At 41.2% G+C, this 17,264-nt stretch overlaps 1 protein-coding gene across 1 annotated transcript in view; it reads left to right on the top strand.

The window, feature by feature from the left end:
• The window catches only part of SLC35E1 (solute carrier family 35 member E1), a 17,214-nt gene extending 526 nt beyond the window's left edge, over window positions 1-16,688 (top strand). Inside the window, exons 2-7 of the mRNA XM_027845397.1 lie at window positions 20-459; window positions 1,509-1,579; window positions 3,742-3,879; window positions 6,979-7,104; window positions 11,628-11,873; window positions 12,821-16,688. Of these exons, the coding sequence (XP_027701198.1) occupies window positions 20-459; window positions 1,509-1,579; window positions 3,742-3,879; window positions 6,979-7,104; window positions 11,628-11,873; window positions 12,821-13,051 (1,252 nt within the window). The 3' untranslated portion in view covers window positions 13,052-16,688. The remainder of the gene's footprint in view (window positions 1-19; window positions 460-1,508; window positions 1,580-3,741; window positions 3,880-6,978; window positions 7,105-11,627; window positions 11,874-12,820) is intronic.
• Window positions 16,689-17,264: the final 576 nt, after the last annotated feature.

The following is a 17,264-nucleotide window of genomic DNA, read 5'->3' on the forward strand; positions in this document are numbered from 1 at the left end:
GCCGGGCCCGGAGCTGCAGGATGGCGGCGGCGGCGGCGGCGGCTGGGGTCTCGGCGGCGGCCTCGGCGGCGGGCGGCGGGTCGGTTAGCGGCGCGCGGGGTGCCGGGGCGCGGGAGGGCGCGCGGGTGGCGGCGCTATGCCTGCTGTGGTACGCGCTGAGCGCGGGCGGGAACGTGGTGAACAAGATCATCCTGAGCGGCTTCCCCTTTCCCGTGACCGTGTCGCTGTGCCACATCCTGGCGCTGTGCGCGGGGCTCCCGCCGCTGCTGCGGGCCTGGCGCATCCCGCCCGCTCGCGGCCCGGGGCCCGGCTCCGGCCCTGGCGCTGCCGCGGGCGCCGACCCGCTGCCGCCCCGCTTCTACCCGCGCTACGTGCTCCCGCTCGCCTTCGGCAAGTACTTCGCTTCCGTGTCGGCTCATTTCAGCATCTGGAAGGTACCCGTATCCTACGCGCACACCGGTGAGGCCCGAGCGGGGCCCGGGGGGTGACCGGAGCCCGGGGATTGTAGTAGGGCTGGGGGAGGGGCTGAGAGAAGACCGGAGGCCGAGCGAGCAAAGGCCCCGGGCCGAGGAGACGCAGGGGGAGGCCAGCGGGACGCCCGGGGGATCTGGAGGGGCTGGGTATCCCGAACACTGGAGAGCTAAAGGGATGGCCGGGAGCCGAGCGAATTGGGTGGGACGCGAAATGAGGGCCAGACCGGGAGCTGAGGGAGACCAGAGGGGCTCTGGAGACTAAAGAGTTAAGGGGGGGAGGGAGAATCTCCCAGAGACCCAGAAACTGGGGGGCCTGGAGAGGAAAGCCACAGAGACCCGGGGAAGGAGCTTGCTAATAAGGAAGTGGAGGGTGGAGAATAGATGAGGGGATGGGAGGGTATGGGAGATTATGGGGAGATGAAACTGGGAGGCTGAGCAGTGAAGTGGAACAAGGAGTGAGTGTAAAAAGTCAGGGCAGAGACAATTCCATTTTTGTTACTGTAGCCTTGGTTCTAGACCAGGTAGTGGCTATTTCCCAAATGATTGAAATGGAAGGGGGCTTCTTTGGCCCTAGTGGGGAGCTGAGAACAGGAAGCTGAACTGAGGGACTGGGACCTTAAAGTCTAGAGGTGAGATTCAGAAGGGGCTCTGGAATGCCCTCTCCTCTGGGGCAGGATGGGGAGAGTGACTAATCCACCGAGCAGATGGGGTCTGGGAGGTTTGAGGAACTTAGAAGGTAGAAATATAGGGAGGGGGCCTAAGAGTCAGGAAAGTAGAGAATGGGTGGCAAGCAATCGTATTGGGCTGAGCTGACTTGAGGCATAGGAGAGACTGATTGGGACTTCATTTAGGGAACTGTAGGGCAGAGAAGACAGGGCTAGGTGGTTAAACAGGAGGGAAGTCTGATGGAAGAGACCCTGAAGGGTATATGGAAAGAGGCGCTAGCTCATGGGTCATTCTAACACATCAACTGTCTATCTGTTAAAATACCTAAGCTCACCTCATCCCCCATCCTCCAAACTCCTTCCATTGTAGTGAAGGCAACCATGCCAATCTGGGTGGTGCTGCTGTCCCGGATCATCATGAAGGAGAAGCAGAGCACCAAGGTAAAATGGACAATTACTGGGCACTTAGACATGGCAGCGTGGGACAGCCCAAACAGCACTAGTCTAGAGCCAGTGACTGTGGAGATTCCCCACTAAGTTTGTGGTGTGACTTTTTGAAAGTAACTTCCCCACTCTGGGTCTGTTTCCTTTTGTCAAAGGAGGGTCATTTGACAGACAAGATGGTCTCCCATTGTCCTTCCAGCTCAGGCTTCTCAGTTTCTGAGTAGGAGCTGTACTGCCGGAACTTGGCACCAAACCTTCCCACACGCTCCCTTCCCCTCCCTGCAAGTTTTCAATTGGTTACATAGATGAGAGAACCAAACAGGTAATTTCAAGGAACCAGGAATAAGTTCCTAGTCTGCTGGAAGCCCAGATTTCTCCTTTGTGTAAAATCCAGGAGCTCTGTAGAAGTTGAAACAGAGCTTCGATTATTGTCTTTTGAGTATCTTGCGTCCCCCTGAAAATAACATTTCCCCTAACCAGTAACCCCAAGAGCACATGGCTGAACAAATAAGTTCTTCTGGCCCTGTCAACGGTAATATTTAAAGGACTGAAGTACCATCCCATGTACTGCAGCGTCCTTATCTGAAAGCTGAGAATTTATCGTGGTGGCACTGACAGATTCAGAGGTTTTGAAAAAGCAGTGGTTTGTAACGTGTACTCTATGCAGCTCACAGTCAGACGGTGCTCTAGATCCTAGCCCATTTCACAGGAGATTAGGTCACCTTTGGCTGATTTCTTATGAATCTCTGCTCACTTAAAACTGCAGTCTGTGTGTAAGAATTTACTTTGTCACATTCCCTCTCGAGGGCTGTCTTCTGCCTTTTCTCGTAATCCACTGTGTCCAGCGCATAGTAGTAGCAGTAGTAACTTAGTAAACCTTGATTGATTCTTTTAGCCGTAAAGCCACATCACTCAGTATTGCATAGATTAACAGATTGCTGGTGTTGTGAGGGACCTTAGAGGTCACAAAACAGATAGTCTGAGAGTAGGGCAGATGAGGATCATCAGAGGTCATCCAGCCTTTATGGGGTTAGCCCACTATCTCCTCTGAGGTGGCTCATTCCGCTTAGAGTTAAAGGAAATCTGGTTTAATGGATTTAGTTTACAGAGGAAGACACTGAGGACCAGGGTCACACAGCTAGTTCACGATGGAGTTGAGCCTTGGGTCCCTGTATTCCTAGCTTAATGTTCTTCACTGTACATTATAATCTAACATTGCATAGGACCTTGTACCTGGACACGTGAGGGAGTTTAAACTTCCTTGCACGGAAAGGAAAGAGTGGGACAGCTCTTCTTGAGAGAGTCCACAGATTCTACTGAGGAACTCGGGGCCCCTGCTTCTAAGTAAAGAGTGCTAAATGTCTACCATGTAAAACATCAACAGCCTCATCCACCAGGAATCTACACTCCTAGGAAATGTTCCAAAGCTCCCAGTGTGACAGAAAAGCCCTATTTCTGTGGAAGTTTAAGAAGATTCTCCATGCGGTTGCTTTAGACAACTGCTGTCCTTACTAGAGAGAAGCAGTTTTTGGGTACCTACGTGGTGCAGTGGATAGAGCTCTGGGCCTACAATCAAGAAGACCTCACGTTCAGATCCAGCTTCGTAAACTTATCTGTGTTACCCTGGGCAACACTTAACTACCTTTTGCCTCAGTTTCCCACATCTGTAAAATGGAGATTAAAAATAGCATCTAGCTCATAGGATTATTGTAAGGATCAAATGAGATAATATTTGTAAAGTGCCTGGCATGTAGTAGGCACTTAATGAATATGTTAGTTATTATTATCATTATAGACAGGCATTCTTGAATTGTTTTCAAAATCATTGTATGACAGGAATAGAGTATGATATCTAGATTAGTTACTGAGAGATGTGAGAGCTCATCAATTCCTTTTAAGAAAATAACCTTTTCTGAGAAGGGATTTTAAAATCCTGGAGCATTAGACTTAACAAGATTGACTCATTTGTGTTTTCCTCTGGCTCTGTTTTGCCGTTGGTTACTTTTAGCTGAAAGTGAAGTGGGGAGGTGGGGAGGACAATATGGGAAGAATTTCATTTGGAGTATACACTCCCTTGGTCACAGGTCAGTGGTAGTTAGATTTATCCTATGTATAACAGCATGGCTACTAAAGCGCCTTCTTCATTCTTCCTCTTCCAGGTATATTTATCCTTGATCCCCATCATCAGTGGTGTCTTGTTGGCCACAGTCACTGAGTTATCCTTTGATATGTGGGGGCTCATCAGTGCTCTGGCAGCGACCCTCTGCTTTTCCCTGCAGAACATATTCTCCAAAAAGGTATTCATTCAGTCACTGGCAGTGTGATGGATTTCCCAAGGATGGAAAAAGTCTTACTGATTTGAGGTGTTTTTGTTTTTGTTTTTTTAAACATAGCTGGATGTGGTAGAAAGGGCACTAGGCAGTATAGGTAAAAAGACAGAGATGATGGTTTGCCTCATTCTGCTTCTGTGTTCCTGGGTGAATTAGTATACCTCTAAACGTCAACTTTCTAACTTACAAAAAAGTGATGATTGTTGCTCTTGTCAAGATCAAAGGAAATAGTGTATGGGAAAGTGTCTTCTCCATTGTAAAGTGCTCTATTAATGTAAGTTTCTGTTACTTATTATTGTTGATAATATTCAAAATGATAAACCTTTAAATTTAGCAGATATTAAGCATTACTAGGTAATGCTTAATACCCAGGTACTGGGTACTGGAGGAAATACCAAAATAATAATAATAAGAAGAAAATATGACCCCTCTTCTTACAAAGTTTACAGTCTTCAAAACAGGTCTTTTTTCCTTTGCCAAAAGTCTGTTATCTATTAGTGTAGCAAGTTAAGCTGTTAATGCAAAGAGGCAGTATTTTAAAGTGGAGAATACTAAACTTGTCAACTAAGAACTGGGCTGCATGGCAGCTTTGACACTTTGACAGTGTTGTGTGACCCTGAATAAGGCTATTTAAGTATGAACTTTGCTGTCCTCATCTTTGAAAACAGAGATAATAATAATATTTTCACAGAGTTTTGTGAGTCAAGTGTGTTGTGATCTCTAAAATGCTATGAAGCAGGGATTCTTATACTTTTTTTGTGTCATGGATAGATGAACTCCTTTGACAATTGGTCAGAGCCTCTGGACACTTTCTCAGAATCGTCTTTTTAAATATGTGATATAAAATACATAGGAAACCAATTATATTGTCATACAGTTATCAGAATATAAAAAATTAAACATAACAAAAAACTAAGTTCACTTACTCTGGGTTAAGAATACCTGTATTGGGGTGGCTGGGTGGCTCAGTGGATAGAGCACCAGCCCTGGAGTCAGGAGGACCTGAGTTCACATGCGGCCTCAGACACTGGACAGGCTGTGTGACCCTGGGCAAGTCATGTAACCCCAATTGCCTCACCAAAAAGCAAAGAAAAAAAAAGAGAATACTTGTGTTGCTATTAATTACCTAAGGTATCATACTTGCATGTGAAATTATTCATTCAGAAAACATTAAGTGTCTCTTTATTTTAACATCACGTAATACTTTGTATATGTTTTAGTAGTTTTATTAGAGAGGTATCATGGGATTGTTCATAGAGTGTTAGATTGTGTGGTTTGTCCTTCATTCTGGAAGAGGACCATGACATCATGAAAAAGATGCTGTGACTTGCAAGTGAATTTGTTTTAACTTAGGGAGGGCTATGCAAAGTTGCCAGCCTCACTTTCTCCTCCAGATCCATTTGGATCCAGTGGCCAAATATATATCAGGACAACTGGAGATGGCCCAGGATGAAGTGGGAAACCTTGGTCTTTTTAAGCTAAGGTCTCTCCGAGTTCTCACTTTGACTGAGGCAACTGCCCATTCAGTGATTTGGGCTGTTTAAGAAGTGAGTCTTGGGATGGCCTCTTTAATCAAAAAAAAAACAAAAAACCAAAAACCAAACTGGGAGGGGAAGACCTGCTGGGTTTCTGGCCAAAAGAAACACAATTACTATTTACATTCACTCTGACTCATGGGGCCCAAACAATAACCATTAAGTGTTGTTGGGATAGGGACCTGTTGTTGGCCAATCAATGAGAGCCAGAGTGAATTTGGGTTTAAGGCATGATCTTTAAGAAAGAAATCTAGCCAGTAAACCCCAAGATATCTACATAGCTTTCAGTCTTCAAAATTTACCTTCCTTTTCACAGAGCACCCTAAGGTAAGAGCATGACACAAGAGAAGGAGAGGAGAGGAGTTGGCCAACGGGAACTGACCAATTGGGTCCCCAGTAGGGCAGCATAGACTGCTCACAGGTTGTGGTTTCTCTTTTGTTCTTGAAGGGGACCATGACATCAAGAACATGATGCTATGACGTGCAAGTGAATTGGTTTTAAGTGTGGGAGGGCTGTGCAAAGTCACTAGCCTCACTCTCTTCAGGGCCATCTGGGTCCAGTGGCCAGATATAGATCAGGACTACTGGAGATGGCCCCAGGGTGTTAGAAATAGAATCAGGAAGGCCTTTTTTTTTTTTTAAATCCTGCCTCAGATACTTGCCAGCTTTGTGACTGTAGGCAAATATCTTTAACTCTCTGAGCCTTATTTTTCTCATCTATAAGATAGAGTTATTACTAACCAGAGTACTTCACCTCTGTAAAAATACTGTAAAAATACATAGATGTGTGTTACCTCTTATTAGACTGTAAACTCCATGAAGGTAGTTTGCTTTATCTAGACTGAATCCTAGCGCAGCCTAGTACTTCAGGCATGGGATGATAATGTGATACGGCAGCTAAAAAAGCTCATTCAATCTGGAGCTTCATTAAAACACTTAAAACTTCATAATGAGGGAGATAACAAACCTGCTTTTATTTTCCCAAATCAGAACCTTTCTGGGGTGTTGTGTTCAGATCTAAAGACCTCATCTGAAAAATAACATTGACAAGTTTTACTGCAACCAGATTGGTCAGGGCGCTGAAAATCATACCAGAGGAGGATTAGTTGAAGGAACTGGTCATGTTTAATATGGTGTAGAGCTAACCTTAGGAGGTATATGGTAACTGCTCTTTTAAGTATTTGAAGGGCTGTCATGAATTGGATTTGTTCATCTTGGCAGAAGTGACAGCAGAAGTGGAAAGTCGTAGAGAAGCAGATACAGGTTTGATGTAAAGGAAGACTTACTCATGGTTAGAACTGCCCAGAGATGAAAGGGGTGGCTACAGTTGCTGGTGGTAGACTGTGGGTCCCCGATTCCTTGCATTCTGCTAGTGGAGTGTGGGTTACTACTTGGGTATACAATAAAGAGAATTCAGGGACATGTTAGAGTAGTTCTGAGGTTCCCTCCCACTCAACTCTCATTCTATGAATTAAAAAATTTTTACTTTGGAAAAGATTGGTCAGTTACTTAAAGAGTTTTGTATTTTCAGGTGCTGAGAGATTCAAGGATCCATCATCTTCGGTTGTTGAACATACTTGGATGTCATGCTGTCTTTTTTATGATCCCAACATGGGTTTTGGTTGACCTTTCTTCTTTCCTAGTAGAGAATGACCTGGTAAGTTGGCCAAAACAAAGAATCTGTTTTCCTTACTAGTTCCAAAGTAGATTTTGTGTTTTTGGAGTTATCACTTTTTGTTGAACTTTATAAAGTTTCTGGCATCTGATAAGTAGCCATCTTAACAAAGAGCTCTTTATTATGCTGAGTATTTCTGCACAGTTGAGAAGGAAATCAGCTTCTGTTCTTCCTCATGCTGTATGTTTGCTCGCCCCTACTGATAATACTGTTTTTCATTCAGTAGAAGAAGCCAAGAAGGGAATGGCCCTGCAGCTCCACATAGTATTGGCAAGCCTTTCTGGGAGACTACCCTTATCCTGAGAAATCTATTATTTCAGTTCTTTTTTTTGTTTTGTTTTTGTTTTGGTTTTTATTTTGTTTTTTTTTTGGTTAGGCAATGGGGTTAAGTGACTTGCCCAGGGTCACACAGCTAGTAAGTGTCAAGTATTAGTGAGGCCGGATTTGAACTCAGGTCCTCCTGACTTCAGGGCCGGTGCTCTATCCACTGCTCCATCAGCTGCCCCATTATATTTCAATTTCTTATTCAATTTGTTTGTGTTATCATCTTGTGTTTTCTTTTGTTGACATCATCATCATCATTATCTCTATTTACTCTTCTAATGAGAAAAGTAATGAAAGGGTGGAGTTCTGTTACCGTTTTCAGACATAGCTGCCAGGAAAGACTTTTTTTTGTCTTTATGAATATTTTTTTCCCCAATTACATATACAATTTTTAACATTTTTAAAATTTTGAGTTCTAAATTCTCTTCCCTTCCTTCACTCTCTCCCCCCTCCTTGAGACAATAAGCACTTTGATATAGATTATAGATATGCAATCATGCAAAACATATTTCCATATTAGTAATGTTGTGAAAGAAAACAGACAAAAAACAACCCACAAAAAATAAAGTGAAAAATAGTATGCTTCCATCTGCATTCAGACTCCATCAGTTTTTTCCTGTAGAGGTAGATGGCATTTTTCATCATAAGTCTTTTGGAATTGTCTTAGATCATTATATTGCTGAGGATAACTAAGTCATTCATAGTTGATCATTATACAACATTGCTGTCACTGTATATAATGTTCTTCTGGTTCTGCTCATCTTACTTTATATCAGTTCATGTAAATCTTTCCAGGTTTTTCTGAAATCATCATGCTCATCATTTCTTGCAGCACAGTAATATTACATTACAGTTATATACCCCAATTTATTCAGCCATTCCCCAATTGATGGGCATCCCCCTCACTTTCCAATTCTTTGCCACCACAAAAAAAGCTGCTATAAATATTTTTGTACAAACAGGTCCTTTCCCTTTTTTTTTTTACTCTCTGGGATACAGGCCTTGTAGCGCTATTGCTGGATCAAAGTGTATACACAGTATTATAGCCCTTTAGGCATAGTTGGGAAAGACTTTCTGAATTAAAGCAGACACCAAGTTGAGCTACTGAGTTTCTTTTCATTCTGCTTTTGTCTCTTTTTTGTCAGTTTTTCTTTCATTTCTCTCAATTTCCTCTTCCAACCTTGTGATTTTCTGTTTTCTTTCTTTCCCCCCCTGTACCTTTCTTTCTAGCTAGTCATACCTGTGATTCAAAAACATTTTTATCAGGTGCATTTATAGAGAGTTTACTTGTTATATAGCCATAGAATATCAGAACTATAAGGGACCTTGAATGCCATTTTCATCTCATTTCACAGATGATAAAATTTGTATATTTAGTCTTTCCCAGAGAGTTAGTGGCAGAACCAGTGTTTGAACCATGATCTCCAAGCTTCCTATTCAGATATGCCATGATGCTTTCATGAGAGACGGGGAAAATGGAGGCTGCTGCTAGCTATTCTTTAATCACATCTTCATCAAGACTTTACCTTAATTGGTATGATATTAATACCAACCACAACAACTGATGTTTAGTGCTTTAAAGTTTGCAAAATGTTCTCTCTCATTGTCTTAAGTAAACCTCAAAACAAAAACAGTCCTTTGACTTAGGTTTTGCAAATGCTAATCCACATTTTACTGATGAGGAAAATGAGGCTCAGGTTAAACAATATAGTCATGGTCATATAGCTAGCAAGGATCAGAGGCATGAATTGAATCCATATCTTCCTGACTCTATACTATACAGCTCTTCTGTTGTTTAAAGTGAATTCCTAGAACATTTTTAAATATAGCCACACTGACCTGTAAATTCAAAAGTGCATTCTAAAGCCAAATACAAATGGTAGTTTTTCTGTGATTTAAAATTTTCCTAGTCATCTCTACACTCAGTGCTAGCACACTACCCTACACATACCAAGTGTACAGTGACTATTTGAGGATTATTTGTGGATAGCTAAGACTCGACTATGAACTTTTATAGGCACCCACAAACATAAAGGTCATTTTTGAAATAAAGAAATAGAATAGAGAATCTGTGTGTTAATAGATACTACATACATGCCCAGAGAACGTAATATCAGGCTTGCTTATCTGGCTTTGTTCTATTTTTAAATTCTTTATCTTTTGGCTTTTGTTTTGTGATTGGGTACTTCATAGAGGAGGGTTGACTGTTTATTACCTTAGTCACTTCTTTGTAAGGAGACAAAAAGTTTTAATGAATTTATTAATAGGCTAATGGGAAAGTGATTCTGTCTGCAGAATTGTTGGCATCATAAGGAATATCTTACTTAATTGTCTCAGGGTGAACCACTGACTGATTTGAACAGTTTTTTTAGTTGAAGCCAACCTAGTATAGTAGAAAGTATGCTGGACTTGGACTGAGGAGACCCCAGTTCTTGTCTCAATTAGCTTTGTGACTGTGTGTTGAGTCGATAATTTGCCCTGTCTTGGCCTTGTTTCCTTATTTTTTAAATGAGAGAATTAGAGTAAGTGATATCAAGGGTCCTATCTGATTCTTATGCTGTGATCCTACTGTGTTGATTTGGGAGGCTGCGTGGAGAGAAGAGCTGAGTTTCCCTTGCCTCAAGCATTTACTGGCTGTGTTACCCTGGGCATATCACATAACCTCTCTGAACCTCAATCTTCTCATCTTTAAAAATGGAGATAATAGCATGTAGTTCAGGTTTGTTTTAAAGATCAAATGAGATAACTTATGTAAAGTGCTTTGCAAACCTTAAGGCAGTATATAAATGTTAGCATTGAGTTTGGGGTGCCTCACTTTAGCAGAGACTTTGACAGGGAGTGCTGCATGTAGGAGAAAGTGCTAAGTCTTTTAAAAGATGCGGTCTGGGATAGCTTGATGAAGAGCAGACTGAAGGGGCCATTATAGCCCTGAAAGTTGCACAAAGAAAATCACACTCTGAAGAACTTGATAAAGCAGTCCCCTAAAATTTTAAACCAAAGACAAGGTGCAGCCTCTGATCCAGGGAGTAGCCAGGCCTCTTTCCTCTCCATGCCACTATAATCCCAAATCTGGATGGAAATCATAAAAGGTCAGTGGAAGCCCTGAGAACAGGAACATGAAAACGAAAGCCTAGGGTTAGGGTGAAAGGTAGAGTGACACTCAAAAGGCACCAGAAGCCTCAACAACTAACTCTGCTCATACCCCAGGTCTGGTCCTTTGGTCACCCTCTTTAGATCTAATCGTCTTTGCTTCCTGAGATTTTTATTTCTCCTTGTTTGAAAACTCTTGAAGCCAGAGACCCATTCACACCTGCCCGTTCTGTCTTGAGCTGGGTAGCATTGTGTCCTTCATTTCTAAGATTTGTAGTTGTAGGTCCTTGTTATAAATCCAATGAAGGGTTTAAGACATAATTTAAAAAAAAGAACAGAGGAAAAAGGAAAATTTTCCTATCACTTCAACTTCTGTGTAAGTGAAATAAGCTGCCTTTTGAGAAGCCTGGATGGCGACTCTTCAGTATTGTTACAGAAAGGATTCTTGGTAGTTATTGCCTCTGAAGTCCTTTCCAATGCTGGGATTCTGTTCATGAAGATAGTAGGATCCATTACCGGGCATTTGTAATTATCCTTGTGGAGGATGTGAATTACTCAAAGTGGTTCTGCTGTAACAATATAGTGACTCTTCTGCCATCATCCATCTGGTCATTTCCCCTCCATAACCTAAATAGATGTTGAGAAGGGATCTCATAGGACATCTGTCCCTCAAAGTCTCCTTTGACTTAGCTGCTAGGACCCAGTCTCCATCTGCTCCTATGTTCAGATAATTAATGTCTGTACCAGGGGACAAGTACCTTAGATTTGTTGTCAGAACACTTGGGTTCCAGTGTGATGTCTGCCACCTAACCTTGCACAAGTTATCTTTTCCTCTAAATCTCATTTTCATCATTTGTAACATGGGATAATAGTATTTGTACTACCTAATCACTTGATAGGTCTAAAGGTTGAATAAGGTAATAGAAAGGTATTTATCACCCTAATGAGCTCTATATGTATAAGTTGTCAGTGCTTGCAGATGTTAGAGCACTTGCTTTTAACACTGTAACAATTTTGTTTTTCCACTGTGGATCAGGCTTATGATTTTGAAGTAACACAATGTTGTGGGTTTTTTATTTCCCTTTCTGTAGAATTCGATTTCCCAGTGGCCCTGGACTTTAATGCTGCTAATAGTCAGCGGATTTTGTAACTTTGCGCAGAACGTCATTGCTTTTAGTATTCTTAATTTGATCAGCCCATTGAGTTATTCTGTTGCAAATGCTACAAAAAGGATCATGGTTATCACAGTATCCCTCATAATGCTACGCAACCCAGTCACCAGCACTAATGTTCTGGGCATGATGACAGCTATCTTGGGGGTCTTCTTGTATAATAAGGTAAGTGTCTGTGTTAGGAATCCAGCTCGGGTTAGTCACCCATTAACATCAGCGTTCAGTAATTGTCTTTTAGTGCCTATGAAAAATAGGTTTAAGGATCTGGGGTTGTAAATGCTTCTTTAACACGCCCCTTGGTTGGAGGATTCAAGCGTCAAAAATTGAGAATTCATTCTTTTTTCTTGAGCAGCTGTGTTTAAATTGTCCGAGATAAGTGTATAGGGAGACCTTGTTCTGCAGCCCTCTCTCTGCTTTGGAAAAAATGACCAGATCGTTTGTTGTAGTTTGGTCCCTGGAGCCATCCATGATAAACTCTCTTTTTTGAGAATTGTGTACATGGGACTTTGTTGGTGTACGGAAAGCACAGTGAGGAAGCTTGTTCTGCCAATACAGAGAGGCAACTGGTACCTTAGAGACTTGCCTGGGGCCCTCAAGTTAAGGAACTTGCCTGAGGTCCCGTAGCTAAGATGATTTATAGTCTGGACTTGAACCTAAGTCTTCCTCACTCTGAGGCTCAGTTTCTCGCTCCATCTCAGAAAGGAACCCTTGAAATATTTAAAAACAGTGATCGTGTGCCTAGTCTTTTCTTTGGGCTAAGCATTCTTATTTCCTTAATTAGACCTCATACGTCATAGTCCCCCTTCTCTTTCTCTGTCCTAAATTCCACCAAGGTCCTTCCTCAGTGTGCTCAGAAATAGATTGTTCATTATCTGTTTGACCAATAATTGGGAATTTTAATAGCCAGGAAAAGAAAGTTAGACTGGTAGCTGTTTATTGAAAACAAGAGCTTGTCCTGGGCTGCTTAATGTTCATAAATCCTTCCACTATCTGCTTCTCTCTAAAAATACTAATTTGCTTGAATCTGTGAATAACCAAGCTTTTGGATTTGGTAATAAGCAGGCAGTATGTAAAAAAATGCTCAACGTTTCATCTAACTTTTTACTGTCCAGACCAAGTATGATGCAAATCAAGAGGCCAAGAAGCATCTTCTGCCCGTGGTAGTTGGAGACCTCGGAAATCCTGATCACCATCGAAACACACCAGAGAAATCTCAGAATGGAATTATTTTCCCTCAGCATGGGGACTATCACTATGGTCGAACCAGCATCTTCACAGATCACTTTCAGTACAACAGGCAAAATTATCCAAACACATACAGTTTAAATCACTATGATGTATAGAATTTAGAAGACAGGTAGAGACTGTTAAGAGATTATTTTTTCCCCCAAGCAGTATCAGAAACTTCTGTCACACCAGTGAATTCAGAATCATAGAATGTACTTCTCTTGCAGATGGGAAGGTGCATGATTGTCAATGATACAAGCGTTATCTTCCGCTAAACACATTCTTATGCATGGAGCACCTTCCATAGGGATCCCAGAGCAGGGAGTATACCTGCAGTGCAAAAGTTTGGGGTTCTGATGAAAGGTAAACTTTCAGACTCCAGGAGGGGGGATCTTTGCTGCCTATGTTGTCTTGGAGTTTGACACCGGAGGATTGTGTTGATAGGAAAATTATGGCCAGTATTACTTTTCTGTGCTTAATTTTCTGAAGCCATGTGTTTTTAAGTTAACATCTTTGCTTTCTGAATGAAGTTACTTGAGATCCTTTTTGACAGATTTAAATTTCTAGGTAGACTCTTAATGGGTTGGCATTCAGCTATTTGTGGTATCATGGGCAAGGATTGTGCCTGAGTTTTTAGAAACCAAAGTTTGCATTGCACTACTTGAACATGTCTGGGTCACAACTATAATATATGTGGTAAAGGGTTTGGTTGGTAGGAATTTGTGACCCCATTGTAATGGTTTCTATAGATTGTCAAAAAGGAGGGATTTTTTATTTAATCAAAGAAGGGTCAGTGCTAAAAGAATTTTATTAATGACTATGAGTAGTACTTCAAATATAAGGAAAAGCCAAGTAGTTTCCCAAGGCATTGTGACAATCCATTTGTGATCCTCAACAAATGTAAAAAAAACAAACTGTAAATCAGTAGACTGGTCTTTCCATCCTGTTTGCATTCTGGGCATGCATCATTTGTTTTCATTGCTGGGCATATTCAGCTTTCTTTGTTTGACCTGAAATTCTGAAGTTGCGCTGGCTCACATCCGTAGAAGGAAATTCATCTCCTTTTCCATTGCTGGAGAGAGCAGAATATTTTTCTCTCCTTGATGCATCAAGTGGTATCAGCAGCAAGGGGAGTATCATTGCAGATATTCCCTGATTAATAAAAGGCACATAAGGAAACAATAATTGGTGCTTTAAACAGCTCTTTCCCCAGGACTCATACTCTGTCATTCTCTGAGGTTGAATTGGGCGAAGATTTGGCAGAGAGATACTGCCAGATGAAGCTTTGTTTTTATAGGAAGGATTTTGCACTTTCTACAGATGATTTTGTAAATGTGTGTGTCTGCATACTGGGCCCTCTGACTCCCTCTTGAATCTAAAGCCCTTTGCTTTCAAGTGTTTCAAAACAATACTCTATTGATAGTAGCAAACGTTTGCCTAATACTTTTCTGTATACAGTAGGAACGAGTCACTTTGCAGTTTTGTGTCTGAGTACTGTAATCAGGGAAAAATAGAAAGGAATCAAGGATACTCTGCAAGTTTGTTTTGTTATTTCCAAATAGAAATGGTCGAGTTGTGTTGAATATGTTTTTTAATTACATTATTCAGAATCATGTTTCCCGAGTAGGATGAAAGGTTATTAGTTGAGCTTTGTGGTTTGGTTTGGTTTGGTTTGGTTTTTTATAAACACACAAATGAACAAAACATTTTGACCAGAATTAAGATGTTACCCCTTAGGCTCTGAGTAATGAAAACAACAGTAAAGCACCAATTTAAAGCATCTGACTTTTCCAAGGATTTAGTTCTACTACAGGTGTAAGTATGTTCTGTCCTGTTCTTTTCAGCTTCCTAATAATTACTGCATTTTGCAAAAGCCTGATAGCACATGATTAGGCCATGAGGTCAGTGATAATCCTGTCCCATGCCACTAGCCTTCTAAAGCAGTTCTGCTCTAGGCAATGAACTCTTAGCTCAAACCTTGGGATCTTAAGTGCTGGCTTCCTTGTGAAATACTGGTTGGATACCTCAGTGGATCCTCATTGATCTTATTGACATGTGCTACTATAGATTAGAGGTGTCAAACATGCAACCTGCAGGACCTTGCAGCCCACAGCACTCCTGAATGCACCTGATCCAGATTAAAATGTAATTGGGAAATACTTAACAAAATAAATAAAAATAAAATAAGACAGATAATAACACATTTTGAAACTATGTCACTATATGGCCCACAGGGATCCTTTTATATGGATTAGTGGCCATGTTTGTCTTTGAGTTTGACACCCCTGCTATAGATGATAACCGGTCTAGGCTTTCCTGTCTTGTGCCATTCTGGTCCATGTCCTTTCATAAAGGACTTACGTAATATGCTGATGGCCTTCCTTCCTCTAGATATTGAGGTATTTCATAGAGACCAGGGCAGCATTTGGGCTGATCATCTTTTAATCTTCTTTTTTGGTACATACTGAGTTCCACTACCTTTTCTGCTCAAACATGGGACAAAATGAGGTCTTCTCCTTGGAGGGAGATATACATTGTGGCAACCGTTGGCTCATTGACTTTGTCCTTCTTGCTTCTGTTAGACTAATGAAATAACTCAACTTCTTAAGTATTTTGCATGAAAATGAGCCAGTATTGTAACCAACATTTTAATCCGTTTTTTAAAGTTGCTACTTTTTTATAGTACGTATGGTAGTACATGAAATAAAATCAGTCAAAAGAAATAAATGATCAGCTTTGTAAGGTCCTATCACTGCTTATAATCCCCCTATCCCGGCTAGATTTTTGTATGCCACAGGTTTTAGAGCAACTTTTTGTGTGTGTGTGTGGCTCAGCCCTCTGCTTCTAAGCTTGAGTATAGTTAGTACCTAAAATCACAAGGCATGACATGGGAGAGATACAGAAAAGCACTTCCCAGATTTCTTTATGATGGGGGTTAGATCCTAAACATGGATTTTTCTTTTCTTTTTAGCAGCATTTGAGCAATACTGAGACATTTTTGCACATTCTAGTTAAGACAGCAAAAGTAGTGTTTCTGGCTTTTGCCATTTGATTTCTTGAACACAGTAATCCAACTCCAAAAAAAATCAGGTAAAAGGAAGTTTCTGATATTATTGCAGTTTGTATTAACTTAATTTTTCAATGCAGGATCTTATGTAGGTGAGGTGAAACAGTTGTTAAATACCATGTGTAAATTAATGAGTGGTCTCTAGCTCTGTGCATCAACTTGTAGCAGGTACGTACGCTGGAATGAAAAGACCTTAGGGGGACAGTCAAACAAAATGTTCCTCATCATCAAAGGAAAGAAGATAAATCTTTAAGATTGTAATGTTGCTCAGAGTACATACCTTTTAAGTAGAGCATTAGTTGTGTTAAGGCTCTCTGATAGTTTAAGATAATTTACTGTCTGTGTAATTTTCCATGAGGGAGGGGAAACTCCTATTACTGTAGGTGGTTAAGCCTCTATAGCTTTTCTAACCTGTCCTCATTTTGTTATGTATCTTGACACAGTCATAGAAGAAGACATTTGTTTGCCCTGGAAAATAACAAAGACATAGGACAATTATAATCTTCTTAGAGACAAACATTATTTATAAATACTTGAAAATTTGCAGGCCTGTTTCAATTATGTTGAACCTGTTTTCCAGACCAAAATGCTTTCAAATTGTGTGTGAAAGTGAATTTTTCCATGTTGTGTATGTTCACCAGTGGCATTTACCACAAAATAAAGAAGCCTCCAGAGGGAAAAAAGAAGAGTGTGTATTCGTTCAGCCTCCAGGATGAGCTCCTCCTGTGAGTGCTTTTTGAAATGATCTTGTTGCAAGATGCGCCTCTGCACTCAAAAAGACCAGCCAGATTGGACAAAATGAATGGTTTTCTTGTAGGACTCCACAGCAGAGTTCAGAGTATTAGGGATTGTGTTTGGGGAGGGTTTTGAAATAATCAAAACCAGTTAAGCATCAAGTAGCTTTTCACCCCAGGTGTTGCTTAAAGGTTTTGTGGGAAACTCCTTGGCACATTCATTTCCCAATTGGGGAATAGTGGTGTTGAATCTTAGGGCTTCTGACAGCTAAGTGGCATCATGACCCTGGGGACTCATTTTCCATAATAGGAATATGTCTTCTTTATTTAACTTTACACGTACAAAACACTGTCACATTTTCTCGTTTGGTATTCATTTTCTGAAATAGGCTAGGCACTTTCCTCTCTTCCATATGAGGACACAGTCTCATTAAAGGGAAGTAACTGATCTCACTTAACACCAGCTTTTTGGATTCCTCAGCACAATGTTCTTTTCGTGGCAAATTGTTTCCATTGGCATTACTAGGA

This window comes from Vombatus ursinus, unplaced genomic scaffold (assembly GCF_900497805.2).
Source record: "Vombatus ursinus unplaced genomic scaffold, bare-nosed wombat genome assembly UNPS02014961.1, whole genome shotgun sequence".
Taxonomy (NCBI): Eukaryota; Metazoa; Chordata; class Mammalia; order Diprotodontia; family Vombatidae; genus Vombatus; species Vombatus ursinus.